The sequence below is a fragment of the Vanessa cardui genome, chromosome 23 (genome assembly GCF_905220365.1).
Source record: "Vanessa cardui chromosome 23, ilVanCard2.1, whole genome shotgun sequence".
Lineage (NCBI taxonomy): Eukaryota > Metazoa > Arthropoda > Insecta > Lepidoptera > Nymphalidae > Vanessa > Vanessa cardui.
Window position 1 is genome coordinate 4,423,013 of NC_061145.1, and position 20,541 is coordinate 4,443,553.

General features: G+C 30.2%; 1 protein-coding gene across 1 annotated transcript; it reads left to right on the plus strand.

Moving 5' to 3' along the window:
- Window positions 1–10,211: 10,211 nt before the first annotated feature.
- LOC124539825 lies at window positions 10,212–17,933 on the plus strand. Its single transcript, XM_047117184.1, has 4 exons — window positions 10,212–10,401; window positions 12,217–12,296; window positions 15,793–15,992; window positions 17,221–17,933. The coding sequence occupies exons 1-4, from the start codon at window positions 10,292–10,294 to the stop codon at window positions 17,350–17,352; spliced, it is 522 nt and encodes a 173-aa protein (XP_046973140.1). The 5' UTR covers window positions 10,212–10,291; the 3' UTR covers window positions 17,353–17,933.
- Window positions 17,934–20,541: the final 2,608 nt, after the last annotated feature.

The following is a 20,541-nucleotide window of genomic DNA, read 5'->3' on the forward strand; positions in this document are numbered from 1 at the left end:
GTTCGTTGTTTTAAATCACAAAATTCTCGTATTTTTTTTTATTATTCAGTTGCCATTTCAGTTATTATTCAGCTTCCGTTCATTATAAAATGTGAAGCTAGTTTTGAATGTTTTAACTATTTTAAATTTAAAGATACATAAGAACAGTAAAAATAATATTATTATAATTATTATATACATACATCCAATTTATTATTGAACAAAAATCAACGAAAATTCCAAATACAATAGATACTTTAGCGTGATATCCGTTTGCTTGGATATCATTTACTGGTAAAGCATTACATATAACAATTACATTTAAAAATATTTTATTAAAGTACCGTTGACAAAATAATTCTCTATTAGCATAAAAGACAACTTTCATTTTATGACAGCAACGCTTAGGTAACAATCATAGCGACATTAGCCATGCTAATTAAACTCAAACCTTAATACACTCTGAACTCATTTAACACTATAAAAGTCTAGAGGGAAATTTCCGTACTGCCATATAAATCTTTACAACATATATAAATACACGTAATTAATTAAAGATAAATAGTCCAAAAAGATAGATTTCTAGTTTAATAGGAATTAAAATGATTGAATCTGGAATTTTCCATAGTGCGAATAATGACCAAAATTTTAGAGACGATACAATTGTTTATTTTAATCCAAACAAGAAAAGTGATTTCTACAGGACCATTATGGTTGTATGATCGAGAGAAATTCGGTAGGTCATATGCAGGTAAAGTGATACATACTAATTATAAACTTCATATTTCGGTTGCTTATCTCAAATCATTTTTTATTATATGCTCTACACAGACTTACAAAATACTAATCTTGTGGCAAGTATTTGAAGTGAAGATTTATTTGAAGTTACGTTTTATTTAGATCATTTTTGCTATTAAACAAAGCATCATCATAGAGTTTAAATAATTATATTCATACTTTATCAAACCTTCGTGGTTCAACTTAGTAGTGGTGTTAGGGCTTTATGCAAGTCTATCTAAGTAAGTAGCCACTTATCAGATATTCTACCGGTAAACAGCCTTAATTAGTGTTGTTATAATCCGGGTTGTAGGTGAATGAGTGCACCAGTGTGCAAGTGTAAAAGAACTGTGTATGGGTGCTGGTGACCACTTACCATCAGGTGATGATACTAAAATTAAGCACAAGGCGTATTACAATAATTTATTTCATTTTAGATATGAAAATCTCAACATCACCAAAACCAGAACAAAAGCTGTTCCAGAAACCAATCAACAAGACCAAAATCAGGTCAAGTAGAAAGAAACATAACATAAATAAAATTTTAACAAAAAGAAAAACCGACTTCAAACAAAACACTATTTTAAAACAAATGAATATGCACGAAAAAGAAATAAAAATAATTGCGTATTCAACATATTTTTTAGAGTCTTCCTAAGTTAAATGAAATGAAAAATATTAGACTACTTAAAAGTCGATTAACGATTATATCATGTAGTTATAGTTATTGGTATATTTGGAGCCGGTGTCAGCCACGGTGCCCTTGCCCCAACAATCAAAAGAAAGAAGCGATACGAGCCCCTTGATTGATCCAGTATATTATTGTGTAAAAGGTAATTTGTAAAAAACATATTTGTCAAAGTATTCTCGTATTGTTTTTTGATAGATATACTGTAGGGTTTTATTGGCTGACACCGACTCCAAATATAACAATAATTATAACTACATGATATAATCGTTAATCGACTTTTAAGTAGTCTAATATTTTTCATTTCATTTAACTTAGGAAGACTCTAAAAAATATGTTGAATACGCAATTATTTTTATTTCTTTTTCGTGCATATTCATTTGTTTTAAAATAGTGTTATGTTTGAAGTCGGTTTTTCTTTTTGTTAAAATTTTATTTATTTTTTGATTTTAAGTGAAGCTGATGTTGACTAACTAATTTTTTTTAATATGGATAGATTAAGCGTTCCGTTTATATGAGTCAGAAACTACTTCGAGGACAATTTCAAAGGAAACTTGCGAATAAAGCAAAAATAGACTTTCGAAAATGCGGATTTAATACGTCACGCGGCGTAAACTACAAGGATCCCTCGAAAGAGCTGTAATCGAACTCAGCAAAAAAACTTTGAAAAAGACCAACTATATTTCGTACATCATATGACATCACATCACATACACAAAATTTGATTAAAGATACTAAGAAATTCTGCCCCATATCGCACCCTAACTGCGAGCCGTATAGGAGTTCCATCACTACATAGTATAAAACAAAGTCGCTTTCTCTGTCCCTATATCTTTAAATCTACGCAACGGATTTTGTAGCGGTTTTTTTAAAAGATAGTGTGATTCAAGGGGAAGGTTTGTGTATATAAAACATGAACAATATAGTAAAGAAACACTGATAATTTTAGAAGTTTGCGATGTGATGTCGTATATAAACAAATTCTGTAGTATATTTAGTATCAGTATTGCACCCGTGCGAAGCCGGGGTGGGTAGCTACTTGATTATAATATTCGACTATGATAATTACATAAACATAACCACATTACGGAAGGTGACTCAAATTTCCAAATAACCTATAAAGAAAAGATTCGACCGAGTAACCCTAACGTGCACCTCAGAATTGTTCCGTTCCCTTCCGTTCCGTTACTTTGTCATGGATCCTGTGCCCAGAACCTTACCAAACTTTCACCAAATTACCCTTGAAGTATATATTTTATAATAAAAAAAGAATTATCAAAATTGGTTAACGTGATTTTCAGTTATTCACCTATTTGTCGCGCATATACATAATGCAAATTTAAGACTTATGTCGTTTTCACATAGATACCATCATCGGAAAAAAAAATAAAAAAAATGGGACCCAACGGGAAGCACTACCTTTCAAACAAAAAAAAATTATCAAAATCGGTCCACCCAGTGAAAAGTTATGAGGTAACAAACATAAAAAAAAAAAAAAAAAAAAATAATAATAATACAGACGAATTGATAACCTCCTCCTTTTGGAAGTCGGTTGAAAAAGGAACACAAGTTTAAGAAGTGCATTTACAAATTGTTTAAAGGAAAAAGGAAAAAACATAAATTCTTAAAGATGACGAAACGGATGATAACTATATTTCTTGGATTTTTAGTGATTAAAAGTCTTTTTATACCAATTATATTAAAAGCACTAGCTTTGATAGCAGCAAAAGGTAACGAGAATACTATTTTTCTTATTTATATATTTAATGATATATATGTTAGTTGTACTTGTAAATGACTAAGTAATAATTTAGTATTTATATCTGATTGACTGAGGCCTCCTTTCTTGATGGAGAAATGAATGAATGAAAATGTTTTGGATTCATTCCACCATGTTGCGCAAACTCTGATTGTTGAATTATATTATCAAAGAGATTACCAAATTCAGCAAATCTGTCTAAGAATTATTTTAATATTTATTTAATATTTTACAATTTCTTCAATAGAGTGACTAAACTACGGAATTTTAAATACACCAATTCAATATAACTTGCAACTAACTAAGATAAGTTTTAGAATATTATATGTTTAAAAGATGAATAGTTCACGCTTCATAATGATATTTAATATAATGATATTAACATAAATTAATATGTATAACATAATAACTTTGTCCTTTTTAGGTTTCATGCTTGGATTATTCTCTACTGTATTGGCATCTGTGATTAGTTTAAAGGCAATGTTTAGTCATTCAGGAAACAAATGAAATACCCAAAATACGATGGAAAAACTATCGTCGAAATAGTTCACATACCAGTAACAGACTACAATGTACACTATGAGAGACTATTAAGAAGAAACATAGTGACAAATAAATTTAATAATAATGATGTAGAATTATTTGGTACAATATATTTTTATAAGCATTAGTGATTTTTGTTTCATTTGCAATTTAGGTGATATGTCTAGTAAATACGTTGATTCAATCATAGTATTTATTGATTAAAAGATAATGTTCAATTTCCTTACTCCTGACTGCATTTATGATCTGAACTTCCATTCACATTCCAACTAATAAAAATGTTTGAAGTTTAATTTTTAGAAATACCTATATGGGCTCAATAACAATATTATTTCCTTAAAAAGATAGTTGATGACTATTTAAATCGAACTTGTTACTGCCATTTGCTTTATAATTTGCATATATTTGATGATGTTAAAATTTCAATTTGGGTTCTCTATTGATAAAGGTCTATTTATGATAAAGGTAGACGAACGAGTATATAAGCCACCTGATATACAAAACATATACATAAACAAAGAGTCTTAAATAATATTATTCCTTAAATAGCGAATTCTCCACCATCCTTGGGTACTTAGATGGTATGTCCCTTCAGAGTCGGATTTAAAGGTCTGGAGGCCCCCGGGCCACAAAGCAGTGGGGGCCCTAGACAAACAGAAGCGTGAACAACCTAATAATTATATTATCATGAATTAATTACATTTTTTATTTCAATAAGTAAGCTATGATTTATTTACTTGAATCGGTAACTTTTAAAATATTAAATAATAACATTATTATAATTTGACTATACATCGGTATTTGTTAACTTGCTGAAAACTGTGGCCCCCACTAATGTGGAGGCCCCAGGGCAGTTGCCCCGGTTGCCCTCCCCTAAATACGGCCCTGTGTCCCTTGTGCCTGTAGTTACTGGCTTAATCACCCTTCAAACTGGAACACAATGATACTGAATATTGCTACCCACTAAACAGAATAGATATATGAAAAATGAAAAAAATAAAATATGTTTAATTTTTATATATTTCGTAAGTCATAATGCCACCACACATCTGATTGGTTTACATTTGTATTTCTTGCAAATGTATTAATAAAAAATGTTTTAAATGGATCTTAGTTACTGAATATTACATCTGTCTTCGTAGAATTGTGCGCTGAATGGATTATCAAGGGCCATAGTACTTTCGGCTATTTTATCTCGAACTTTATCAGACACAGTGTAAATACCACCGACCATTTTTCTAACACCACGAACGATGCAGCCGCGAGGATTGTGCTTGTGGAAAAACGCCTTCATTCGTCTGTGTCGTAACATCATTTTCCTTTTGATTGGATGCGGTCTACTGAATACAGATCTCTTTTTCTTTGGAAAGATTCTCCTCTTGCGCCGCGCCATTTTTTTTGTTCTAATGTGATCTTACTTTCGTAGGTTTGTCACGCTTGTTTTATAGACATTTTCTGGTATCAAAACATCGTTTGTTTCGATATTTTAAAGGGATAGTTTTAATTTTTTACATTACATTTTTTTATGGTAAGTTTTGTTGATGAAATGTCAATGAACTGAAGTGTCAATATTTATTCTTCTTTACATTTAGGTTGATAATGTTTTGTCAAAAGTTTTTATTGCAACAAAATCTTTACATATTTTTTTAAATTATTTAGTTAAAAAAATATTAATCATAAATGGTGTCGGACAATCTTTTTATAAGGTACGGTGATTTACAACTTTGTCGAAATAATAAATAGTACGTAATTTTATAATGTTTTTTTTTCCGGTGATTAAATTACTGACAATCAATAGCATTATAATAAGATTAATATAAAGAAAATGACTAAAAAATGAAAAAAAATGAATGACGCTTATCGCTTAACCTTACTGAATCATAAATATAAGCTAAACTTAAGACCACAAACGCCAAATCATACGTTTAATCAAACCGGTATGTAATTCTGACCATTAATTTGGTACCGTTTTATTTTTCTTTTTTCGAATGTTCACAAAAAGTTACAATAAGGTGGTATGACTTCTTGGTAAATCAACTAATTATAATTTATTTTTCCACCAAACAGCAACACCTGAGCATTGTATGTTTGTGTATGAATGGTGAGTGAGCTAGTGTAACATCTTGGTTCTCAAGGCTGGTGGTGAATTTGCGATGTACCGAAATTTTTAGTATTATTTCTGCAATTCATCTATTTCATAAAAAACAAAATGATATTAGATGCAAGAAACGTGACGTATTAGTTCCCAAGGATTGGTTAATATTTCTTATAGCGGCTTTGTTTTTGGGGGGGCTGATCACTTACCATCGAGTGGCCCATTCACGACAACAATAACAACAACAACAACACCCTGTAAATTCCCACTGCTGGGCTAAAGGCCTCTCCCTTTGAGGAGAAGCTTTGGAACATATTCCACCACGCTGTTCCAATGCGGGTTGGTGTCCATTCACAAGTTAACCTAAAATACAAATTACTTTATTTAATTAGGAATTGGTATATACAGAATAATATATCAATATCAGTATAATCAGAAATTTTTGTTATTTAGTTCTCTAAAAATCTATACATGTAATCAAATTAGAGTGTCTGTTTTTAATATTAAAATAAACGCTTTTAACTAAATGCATGTGTGTGTGTATACACGGTATACATACCAAAATAACATTTTTTTTTTAATTTTTGTCGGTCTGTTTGTTTGTTCCGGCTGATCTCAAAAACGGCTGGACAGACTTTTTAAGCGACTTCAAAAAAAGGAGTGTTCTCAATTCGACGCGTATATATTTTTTTTATGTTTGTTCTCCGATTACTTCGCCATTTATGAATCGATTTTGATGATTTATTTTTTTTGTTAGAAAGAAGATACTCCTGGAATGGTACCATGATGAGGATATCAGAGTCTGATCCTGGAGAAATCGAGAGGAACCCTCAAATTTTATACGCACATGTACCGTGTTTTAGATATTTTCTGAAGTTATATTGGCATTTGCTTCTGGCAATCATAATGTTACGCTGCTGAGCTGATGATGAAAGGTGTAAGTCCTCAATTACTAGGAGTTAGGAAATAGTTCTTTCAACATTGATATATGGATTTATACTCCTCTTCGTAGCTTTTATGAAGAGAAGTACAGGTTCACTAAACATTTGTTTTGTTATGTTATTGTTTGGTATATCATGCTCCAGAAGTGGTCCCATAAAAGTTTTATTGAAATAGGTTCAGCGCTTTTTGATAAAATCACGGTTATATATAATTTCCGTATTAAAATGACATAAGCGCTGTGCTCCTTTATCAACAGAGACATAAAAAATATATATAAATTGTGTAATAAAATAATAATGCTTTAAATCATTAATTTTGTTATTTTTACGTTATTGAAAAACAAGTATTAGCAATGTAAATTTATATATAATATATGACCATCTTAAAAAAGTTTATAAAATATCCTCAAATTTATTAAAAGCATTTTATTTGTTGACATCCTTGCAAAAAAAGGCTAAATATTTCGTCACCCGTCGAAAGTATACTCCACTTCCCTGTTTGTTAAAAATCATTCGTGCATTCATTCTGAAACAATATTCGACTGTACTTTTTGTACCCTTAGCCTTATCTCCAATGGTGTATACTATGTCCAGCTTAAATAGAAAGTAAGGTATCGGCTAGTTCATTGCCATGACCTTGAACGAGCAACATCATCTCAAACACGGTCAGTTTACATGGATTTGGAAATATTACGTAACTCGTATATTACATATTTTATATACATATCTCTAGCTATGCGTTATCTTGTTACTCACACGTAGATATATAAATGTAAATAAATATTGGACAAAATCACACACATTACTCTGATAGTTGCTATAGATATAGCTGAAGCACTTGTGTTATGGAAAATCAGAGGTAACGAAGGTAATGTTATGTGCCTCATATTACTTTCTTACATTACAAGATAGAGTTCTAAATTTAAAGTTATAGAGTTAGAATAGCTCTGATGTTACCATATCACTCATTAATGCATTTTGTAGATGTGTTTATCATAGTATAACTGTAATTACTAAAAATCTACGTGTGTTTGACGACCTCTGCGATCAAGTGATGTGTACGCCGCTTTTCATGGGTACGACATTCTGAGGTCCCAGGTTCGATTCCCTGCCGAGTCGATGTAGAAGGTTTACTAGTTTTCTATGTTGTCTTGGGTCTGGGTGCTTGTGGTACCCTCGTTACTTCTGATTTCCATAACACAAGTGCTTAAGCTACTTACATTGGGATCAGAGTAATGTATGTGATGTTGTCTCATATTTATTTATTTATTTATTTATTTATTTATTTATAACATGTAAACTTTGCCATTATCTTACATACCTACTTTTATATTCTAAGCCTCAGGGAACCTTGTAAGTCTTATGAAACACATTGTATAGCATCATGTAATCTCATCTTAAAGTTTTTGGAGAAAGTCGGGATGTCCTTGACTTCAATACAGGGCATTAATAAATGAAATTTCAACGCTAGTTTCTCCATTTTGACGATGGGTCAGTTATGTAATGATGTAATGGAGTAACAATTAATTTAAAACTATATATTAAGACATAGGATATTGTTGGAAAAAAATTGTGTATCTAAAGTTTCGAACAAAATTATATTGATGATAAAAGACGTTGTTGTAACTTTCGTTAATTTTCATGTAATACATTTATATGTAATTTAATTGCATATAAAGATTACACGTATTAATCAAGAAAATTAACAACTAAGTTTCTTCCTGGATCTTTTTATCAGAATGTACTCTCTAAGTCTTTATGTCGATTCAAAAGTGTTAGTAAGATATTTTTGAATGAAGTATATATTTGATTTTGACATTAAATTTTCCTTTATGTATTAAACATTCCAGCATATTGGTCTGTGCAAGCTTGCCTAGATGATTGAGAACATGAGAAAGAATTGATCATTATTGTTGTGTTTTTGAAGGAAAAGTAAGTCAGAGATGTCATGTTTTATATTTCTTTTAGTCCCAATGTGTAGGAGGAATAGTACTCATATAAAATAGTTGGTCTATCAAATGTATTAAATTTAGTAAACTGAGAAGCATAGGGTTATTCTATAACGTTATTAACGTTCTGCTGAGAAAGGCATTTTCGACTTTAAATGTGGGGTTTTCGACTTTAAATGTTGAATTTCAATTGTATAAAATGATGACGGATAGTTAATAAAATATTTAAAACAACTTCAATACAGTATATTGATCAAAAAGCTTAATTACAATCATACACTTTAATACTGGTCATATTGAAACTTTTTTATCATCAAAATAAACTTTATTCAAGTAGACTTTTACAAGCATTTTTGAATCGTCATATTACAATTAAGTGAAGCTACCACTGCACTGGTTCGAAAAGTAGATTCTACCGAGAAAACCCGGCAAGAAACTCAGTAGTTACTCTTTTTCAACATTTAAAAAATACAAAGTCATGTTAGTTAATACAATTATTTAAATTAATATATCCTGCTTAGAAGTCAACAGGTTTAAGAAAGGAAAATTTATAATGTCATGAAATAAACAAAGGCACGTGAAATCTTAGTGATGCTCGTCTGGATTTGAAGACTTGCGACCTATATCTACGTATTTAATTCATAAAATACAATTAAACTATTTGTTTATATATATATATATATATATATATATACATAAAATAGTGACCTTTATGATATGGTAATAAAGTTGAAAATCGTGTAATTACATAACAAGCATTTGCTTTAGTTTTAGCTGTCAGTTGTCACGCCTGTTTCTTGTACTGCGCTTGCGCATCTCGTGTATGAATGAACATTTAACCCTAATAGTACATTTGAGTATCTTAGATACTAGATATGATTTATTTTATTTTTCATTAATATCAAAAATTTTCATCAAAAACAAATAGCTTGATACATTTTTTAAGTAACTGAAATGGACAAATAATTAATAAAGATAATTACTTAATACTTGTTTTTTTTATAATTATAAACCGGCGTGTCCTTATGAACATATGAATAAACTAAAATATTAATTACAACATATAAATATCAATTAGCATAAATTATGAGGAATATATTTTTATATTAATGTTTATACAAAAATATAATCATTGGACAATGACTTTATTTGATGACAGAATCTTTCGATTTAATCATATAATTAATTTTACTTATTTTATTCACAAATAATAACAAAATAATACACTTCTGAGATATTATTAAAAATATTTTACACACTATTTACAAAGAGTGTCGATTCAAATAATACAAATTTCATGAAATACCAATGACCTTGAAAATCGACGTTTTTAGATAAAACGAAATTTCCCTAAAGTCGTGCACAAAAACAAATGAACATCGTATAACACTACACGCCTCTAATACACAAATAAAGTATCAAAACGTCACGCGCATCATCTTCGGATCTTACAAGACATCAGCTATATATAACGCGGTATCCCGGGCGCATCTCACTTGATCCTCGACCACCAATCCGCAAGGACCTCCGCTGTCATATAAAAATACATATATTTCGAAAATGAAAGTGTTTCTGGTGTTCCTTATCGTGGTGGCGGTATGTCATGCTGCCCCCGGCGCGAGTTCCGATGACGGGAAAATCGAAATATTTTCAGGGGTTGCTATCGAAAAGTGAGTAATTTTATATTTATATTTTTTTATTTTATCTATGCTCGTAATGCTACTGGCCTTTGCATATGATACTGCTTATTAAAAAAAATTACATACAATATGTATTTGTTTGGAATATTAACAAGTAAATTCAAATTTGGTTTATTCACACCCCCCCCCTTTAGATACCATTTGTATGTATTTGAATTTTATGTATCAAATTAACAACAAATTATTTCACCTAGCCAGTAAGCTTTAATAATAATTATTATAATTAAATTTCTTAATACGCCAGTGAAATTGCGTAATTATAGTTATTTAAATCACTAAAACAAATAATAAACAAACAGTTGTTTCCTAATGTTACCAGACGTAAAAATAAATTAAAGCCGTATAGTTGATGGTCAGAGATAATATGAGTTTGTAAGCCGTGACAAGTGGCAAGTACACATTTAAAAGGGAACAATAATAAAAAAAAACATCTACGTCACGTTAAGTGCTCCAACTTTCTCGTAAACGTTAAGGAGAAATTATCAAAACAATGCGTAAACGTCACACCGGATTACTCAAAAGGGTGACAAATGACAATGCCATGCCTTTCTAAAGACATGTAATTTTACATGTAACCATTTTGCACATGTTTGAGGAAAACTTTACAAAAAAAAAAAACAATAAATAATTCCAAACTCATCCCAGAACACAATAGTGGACTGCCAGAAATTTATATGTGACATTAATTATACGTATAATAGCATTTAAAATTAAAACGCACCAATCGCACGCACCAAAATAGCGTACGGTAAGGTGATATTAAATATTTCAAATTGCACTGCATACAAGAAAAAATAATTAACTTTTTAAAGAAAAATTCAATTCATATTTTGACATATAGACAAATATGCTTATTAATTCATTTATAATAAACCTTTTAATTATACAACACACCATTACATGTATTTATACTAATAATGAGGTAAACTTTGTGTCTATGTATGTTAGGGAGAATCTGTAATGATTTAATTCTAAAAAAATTGTAGCTACATTATTTCTGAGTGCTTAAGGTGATACATTATATTTATATCATGCATATATCCTATCCCAATTTTTATCTACCTTATCGGAAATTAATATCTGTAAATTTATATACAATCAAAAATACCTTCGCTGTGTAATGGGCGTTCGGAACTAGCTGTACCAATAAATTATGACGCTAGTTTTTTTATATAAACTCTTCTTCATAACAATGATGAATGTCAAATAACTTTTATGTATAGGCCTAATCTGGATTAAATGTACACAATGAGATTAGAAATTCAATGTTGATAATCAGGGGAAAGTTGTTCATATGTAAAATATCTTGAATAGGCGGAGCTAATGGTCTATTTTTTTTTTAATACATGTATATAATATCTGTGTAATGTTATGTGATATATTTTAATAGTCATTGCATTCGTCATTGTCTCTTGGCAAAATAGTCATCACATAATTTGGTAGTATTGTTTTTTTTGACGTTTCTTTTTTAATTCAAACGTAAGGTTACACGTTCGTAGTGTAGATTCTAGAAGTACTGACGGCAGAATCAGTATTTTATTTTAAAATTAATTACATGAATTAACTAAATATAAGTTTTGTATACTACATAATATATTGTAGGCATTTTAAATACTTTAGTACTTTTAATTATGGTTGTTTAAGTTAAATTATATAAAACTACAACTAAATGTTAAACGGTGATTAACTGAAGTTTAGTGAAGAATTTCAAAATCTAGATGAATAATAATATTAGTGTAACTTTATATATTACATCATATTTATATTATTTTATGATGTTCACAGAGACGCTTCTGGGGAAGAAAAGTTGAATGTGAAGTTTGAACCGGGAGAATTGAGAGAAGCTGCCAGGACATTTGAGGAAGGTACGTCATTTATATTTTATAATAAATTAGAATATTCTTTTTTGAATACACCTTAATTTAAAATTAAGACTGATGCTTTTTAAGCGTCGAAGGCTGCTTTATTTATTCCAGTAATCTCCGTTGATCAGGGATTTTAAAACAAGTAAAGGCCGTTTGTAATAAGATTACTACGCACAAAATATGATAATTACCCTAATATGAAATTATAAATAATATAAATTTATGTAAATGGTAGTTACTTTATTCTGATTTGTATGTATGAGAAATTAACAGATTTAAATTTAATTCTGTTCTAATCTTAACATACAACTGTCATAATAAAGATTAATAATGAAATGGTTTTGTGCAAGCCCGTCTGGGTAGGTACCACCCACTCATCAGTTATTCTACCGCCAAACAACAGTATCGTTGTGTTCCGGTCTGAAGGGTGAGTGAGCCAGTGTAACTACAGGCACAAAGAATATAATATCTTAGTTCCCAAGGTTAGTGGCGCATTGACGATTTAAGGAATAGTTAATATTTCTTACAGCTTCATTGTCTATGGGTAATGGTGACCACTTACCATCAGGCCCATATGCTCGTACGCTAATATATACCATAAAAAAATCAAAATTAAATCTATTCTAGTATTGTCTTTTATGCACTGTCAAAGTATGAAATAATTAATTAAATTTTAATATGTAATAAGCGAAGCCCGAAAAGAGCTTAGGCTACTTTTTTATATCTATAATTCTACTATACTATAAACGCGAACAGTGGATGACAACTATATGTAATAATCAGTTTCATAACAAACAAAGTATGCGTGTTTTAGTTACACGTACTTATTCAACTTTCTAAGAAAGAAAAAAAATATATCACAATCTCAATATATACCAAACAAAGTAATCTCTGCATTAAACATACGCATTCAATATTTATTTATCTGTCAACACGCGAAACTTTTTACAATTGAACGTAATAACACGTTTTAAAACACGTAATGAAACAATGACTGGGGATTTAATTAAATATGTGAGAATGAATTACATTTCGTGCTACTGAATCGAAAGTGGTATTCGAATATTTAAGCCTATGCGTATTTATTTTCAGGCTTATTTTCATGTGTCGCTGTAAAATCGTTGATGCAATTTTACACAGGCAAATTGTTATCAAAATTGATTCTTGCGATTGTGTTGTAATATAAATATTATTATGTAATATATGCTTTACAAATTTTATAATGTTTATCACGTAGATTTTTTGCAGGTTTTAATAAAACAATTAAATAAGTAAGTTTACGAGTGTTAGCCTTAATTTTTTAACTTTTTATAAAGTATGTATATTTACTTTTAATCAATAACTATTAAATTACTTCTTGCATTTGACTCTAATTGACCAAGATTAAATTCCCACTTCGTTTAAAGTCGATTTTAAACCAAAAATCTGAATATATATACATAATATATGTTTTTAATTTTTATATAGGAGACTATTAATTCAACAGAATAAAAATGATAAGATTCTTCCGATTTAAAAATCGAATTTAATAAAACCGATAAAGCCATTCGAAATTCAAAATTTAATTTAAAAATAGAACACTAATTTAAATAAAATACAACACAACAGAATCCCGTAAGCATAACCGCACACATTCACACCGGTTACTTTCGAACCGTCCGTCGCTCGGTCAAGGTCGCGTGTTACGTCACCTTGCGTAGCGAGTCAATGAACTTCAGTTTCAATGTCAACGATCTCTGTAGTACACAGCCTCGGACGCGTCTGTCTGGTTTTGTTTACTAATTGTTAAGGATTTTAATACAAACTTAGGATTTTTCTTATAACAGAATAACTGATACTGATAATGAATATATATGTAGAGCACCATCGCCCTTAAACATTGGCACCGTAAGAAATTTTAATCGTTCTTAGATCGCCAATCCGCCACCAAGCTTGGGAACTGAGTTGTAGTGTCCCTTGTACCTGTAAATACACTGGCTCATCCACCCTTCAAAACAAAACAACACTACAAAGTACTTGCTACTTTAATATTGTCAGCTCTGAATGTCATGTCATCAAATCTACTAAACGATCAATATAATAGAAAAAAAGAAAGAAAAAAGTAAAGTGAATTTCCCACTGCTGGGTTAAGCCTCTTCCATTAAGGAGAGGGTTTGGAACATATTTCACCACGCTGTTCCAATGCGGGTTGGTGGAATGCACATGTGGCAGAATTTCGATGAAATTAGACACATGCAGGTTTCCTCACGATGTTTTCTTCACCGTCGAGCACGAGATGAATTATAAACACGAATTAAGCACATATATATAGTGGTGCTTACCTGGGTTTGAACCCGCAATCATCGGTTAAGATGCACGCGTTCTAACCACTGGCCCATCTCAGCTCATATAATAGAAAGATACATCAACTACAACATTCTTGTGAAATATAAAAATGTATGAATGTGTGTAAATAAATAAACAACATACATAATTTCATAAATCTTTTGTATTTTAGTATGAAATATCTTCGTACCAGCATAGTTATTTAAAGTCAAAACGCTTCAGTGCACTAGGGCCCTTACTGTAAGGGGGCCCAAACTATGACTAGATGTGCTTTCTTATTCTTATACTACATTATTGACTATTATTAATTGGTGTATCAAAATATACTGGCAGAAAACTAAAACAAAAATTAGGTCATCTATAATTTTTTTTATGGTATACGTTGGCGGACGGTCATATGGGCCACCTGATGGTAAGTGATCACCATCACTCATAGACAATGACGCTGTAAGACATATTAACTATTCCTTATATCGTCAATGTGCCACCAACCTTGGGAAATAAGATGTTATGTCCTTTGTGCCTGTAGTTACACTGGCTCAAACCGGAACACAACAATACTGAGTACTGTTATTTGGCGGTAGAATAACTATGGTTCTAAGGCCTTTTACTAAATAAACTAGAAGCAGTTTTAATTCGATGCTCCAGTGCATCTTGTATAGCGTGTTATAGAAATGTAATCTTATTCCACTTCACTCGCTAAGAATAATTAATACGCGCCGTCGATTCGTCCTTGACATGTTACAATCATTCACGTAACAGGGCATCGAACTTGCGTCACTGACTTTCATTTCAAACCATAGTGCATCGTGCGTCTAGCATTTCTATTGGATATCATTTTAAATATGGAACGTTACTCATAGTTGTAACTAACGATCTTTTTAAAAATCGAATATCGCTGGATTTTTAAAATTGGAACGCATTTTTAAACTTTGTTTTATTTTGTGGTAGGGCTTTGTACAAGCCAGTTCGGCCAACTCAGATATTCTATCAGCAAACAGCAATACTTTCAATTACTGTATTCCAATATGGAGGCTGGATAAGCCAGTGTAACTACTGGCACAAGAGTCAAATTGGCAATGTAGAGAATGGTTAATATTTCTTAAAGAGCCATGTGGTCATTAGTGCCCCTTTTGATTAATAAAGTAAATCATAGTTATATATTTTTCAGCACGTGGTAAGATCAAGAAATACGCACCACTTTTAGCTGGTATCGGAGTAAAGGTGGTAGCGGTCATGGGCCTGCTGTTCGGAGCTCTGACTCTCCTGGTGACCAAGGCCTTGGTGGTAGCCAAGCTGGCGTTCCTCGCGGCTGCTGCTCTGGGCATCCATAAGTACCTAAGTGGTGGCAGCTTCAATAATATTAGCAAGGTATTTTAAATTTAGCAAATTAATTTAATTTTTTTCTTCATAATTAGTACCTACAGTATTTATAGCAGTCAAATGTGGTGTGTGGTGAATAAGGTCTTATTTCAGCAATATTTTACTCAAGCAGGTTCGATTGGTCAATTCATAAGATTATATTATTTTTTTAATTAACCATAATTCGGAATTATACAAACCCTTCCGCAAATAATTGGCAAGAAAATTTGTAGCGATTCTTCTGTGTACCTATATATACATTGACAGGAAAATGAAAAAAAAGTTTATTGGTGGTAGGGCTTTGTGCAAGCCCGTCTGGGTAGGTACCACCCACTCATCAGTTATTCTACCGCCAAATAACAATACTCGGTATTGTTGTGTTCCGGTCTGAAGGGTGAGTGAGCCAGTGTAACTACAGGCACAAGGGACATAACATCTTAGTTTCCAAGGTTGGTGGCGCATTGATGATTTAAGGAATACTTAATATTTCTTACAGCGTCAATGTCTATGGGCGATGGTGACCACTTACCATCAGGTGGCCCATATGCTCGTCCGCCAACCTATACCATAAAAAAAAAAAAAATTATAAAAAGAAAACAAATTTTACAATTCAAGTATAAGTAAGACAAGCACACCCAAGTTGGTGGGCCTATTAGTCAAACTTAAATTATAAAACATTACAATAAAAGGAAATGTGAAACTAATATTATATATTAAATTATATTAAACTTATATATTAAACTTTTTAGTAAATGCGTATGTATATGTATGTATACACGGCACCATCTACAAAATTAACATTTTTTACAATTTTTGTCTGTCTATCTTTCTGTTTGTTCCAGCTAATCCCTGGAATTGTTGGATGTATTTTGTCGTGACTTTCACTGGAAAATTTGTTTCTCTTCTTTCTTGTTTATAAATGTGATATTATATATGTGAAAGTATATCTGTCTGTCTGTTGCTCTTTCACGATCAAACTGCCGAACCGAATTTGATGAAATTTGGTATGAACATAACATGAACTCCAACAAAAGACTTTTTTTGCCTAGCCCATGACAACGAACACCCACTTCTAGTTCCAAATAATATTACTGAATAATAAACAAAAGTAGCTATTATTGTATTTACTATATGGTGAAGTAGAAAGCAATTAATTTAAATAACACATAGGAAAAACAAATTATATCCGAAATATTCTTTGATATATTATAATATTAATTTATATAACTTTATACAGGCTTCTGGATTCCAAGCAGCCCCACAACAATGGACCGCGCCCACAGCTGCAGCGGCTTCATATCCCTACGCAAGGTCCGTGAACGGGCAAGATGCGAACGACTTAGCTTACAAAGGTCAAATACCCTCATAATTAACAGCAATATAACCTAAAGCCATATTTAAAAGATGCTTAGTTAAATGTATTAACTTCAACACACAATAAACAAAAGAAAATCGTTAAAAAGTCTAATCGAAATTTAAAAAAGGAACGTATTTATGAAGTTGACTACATATAGGGTATTGTTGTATTTATATATATACGAAAATGATTAAGAAAATTATTGTACGAACGAAATAAACAATTGATAATAATGATTTTAATTTACAGTGTGAAATACGAATATGGATTCCAGTGATCTTAAATATGAGATATTTTTCATATATTCCTAGTTAAATATATTAAAAATATCTGTATAATGTATATTTGCTTTAAGTTAGTTATTAAGTAAGGCCTCTAGCTTTAAATTCATCACGCTGAATTATAAGGTGCAAATGTTATTAATAATTCGAATACTTGCATAGTTTATTATTTATTTCATAATTTATTAAAGCAATTATTAATAAAATATAATATTAATGTATTTTATATTAATTGAATAATTTATTTTATTTTATAATAATAATTGTAAACGTACGGAACATTTTGGAATGGACAGGGTATAATTCAAAAAGTATTTGTATTGAATAAATACAATCATATTTAAACCTTTTCTATATCTATAAAGAATGGACTTTGGTTTTTAAAACAAATTAAATAAAAAATAAAACAATTATTCGGTCACAATTTATGTCACATCTGTGGAGGTTACAAACAAAATACGTCATAAAATTCGATTTTTAATTGTCAAAATAGCGTATTAATAAGCCAATCGGATGTGTGCTGCAACTGTTTTAAAACGTAACTTAACCAATCATTGTTAAGAGAAATAACATAAACCAATAATGTTTTAATATATTACGAGCAATGCTGTAGATTAAGAAAAACACGCAGATTACTCACCATCGTAAAAATTATTCGACCATCTTTATTTGATGTCATTATAAAGAACACTTAGTCCATTCTTGTATGTAATGGTACTTTCTTACGGGTCTTTGTGTGTCATTTAATGAACCAAACTATCTTATTAAGATAATTATAAATGGAAAGACTGTATTTCTAGTATTTTAAGATTTAATAAATGAAATAATGAGAATTTTGTTTTATTTTTGATTGATTAAATATCAAAATTGTAATTCCTTAATAAAAGTATGCACGCATTGTTATGATCATCGCGTGAATAGTATAATAGTTACTGTACCGCAGCGCCATCTAGTGACGAGTTGTAATAAAGTGGACAGTAGAAAAACCTCTTTCGTGATTTTTTTACTTTAATAGTGATTGTCGACCAATATCTAAGTCTACTATTCTTAAAAAGATGTACCATATAGGTTTTTATATACCCACGTACCACTTGACAGTCGACAATGAAAACTTGAAATAGTTCAAAAGATAGCAGGGTCGACTTTACACGGGTAAAATGAGAATATATATTCTGGTGTATTTTCAAACAATATTATATTTCAAAGAACGATAATATGAACGTGAATTATTTAAAAATAATTATTTTTTTTTTTGGTAAGGATTGGCGTCATAGTATGTGATGAATAGATAGTACCTAGATGGCTTTACATAAAGGCCAATAACCAAATTCCATTAAAGGTTCCATTTAACCATCTGCCTACAATTTATTTTACCGTAAACGGCCAGCTCTACATATGATACAAGTAGCGACATCTATCGTGAAACTAACATCAACAATCGAATCTCATGTTTTTTCTTTTATTTTGTACGTACTTAATCATTTCATATTAAAATACAAAGTTCTCTAGACGCGTCTGTCTGTCTCAACACAAGTATGCACAGTATGATTTACTTTAATGGAGTGCACTGCGTACACCAATACAGTAATTATAACGATATAAAAGTTTAATGTAGACTATATATTACTGTAACTAATCCATACATTTATATAGTATTCTTTCAATTAACTTCAAAACACAAATGTACATAAGTAACTATTAATTTCTATGATAAACCGTCGTTTCGATCACAACAGTTGTTGTACCAATATCTTTATTGAATTATTAGACGTTCCTAAAAATAAATCATAATTTTTGGCTGTATGAAATTACACATTTGATTTTCATAGAATTAAAAAAAAAAACTTGAAACATGGCATTTTGTGCTTGCAATGCTTTACTTGGATGCAAATTTTTAATTAAGGAATTAGAATATGATATGTATTTTAAGTCCCATAAATTATAGAGTTTCTTAAAAGTAAAATTTCTTTTAGAATTAGATAACGTTCCAGCATTCAACATACATACTAACTAATGTAATAATAAACATTGATATTTGTATGATTTTAACTTAGATAGCGAGTTAAAAATTAATATGACTGAAAAAAACTATTTTAGAATTTGAAATAGTTTTCGTACACCTTTTATATTAAAAAATTAATCTTAAAAATATTGAATATATTTGAATTAATCGGTTAATAATTGCTATTGTTTTATAAATAAAATGCAAGATAGTTTTATTACTATATGTAACAAAGTAGAAATAAAAATTCAATATTGTCGATCTTACTTATATAATTATTAGTAATATGTATTAGAAAATTTTGAGTTGATGGGCATTTTAAAATAATCTTAAAACTCATAGTTTCATTATCATGTTTTAAGTTACTAGAGCATTTAAAAATAATATCGTTTATGTTTCTGTAACAATATGTTTAAATTTTTTTTTTAATTCTAAATCAAATGTGTAATTTCATACAGCCAAAAATTATGATTTATTTTTAGATACGTTCAGAATTTTAATGATGTTAAAAATATATTTTATACAAGTTTTCTTTAAAACATGTCATTCTGTTGCTGTAATAGTTTAGAAACTAAACGCTATGATACGCACTTAACCACATTTATACTGTATTTCAATAGCTTTCCTGTGGAAAAAAAGATGTTTAAACCATCTTCCCTCACACGTAGAAATTGCGTTGGTACGATCGTGTATGTACACGCCTTTCACTCACTCACACTATTGTATTATCTTGGAACAAGAAATATTTAGAGCTTCAAGCATTTGTATTAATTTTGTTAATAATAATATCCTGATAAGACAATTTCTTGTTTTTAGTGATTTTTATGACAGGTAGGTATATTAATATATGTTATGATACCATGTTTATTTTATTGAAATGAGCTTCGAAAACGATACAGTTACGTATTTAATGACTAA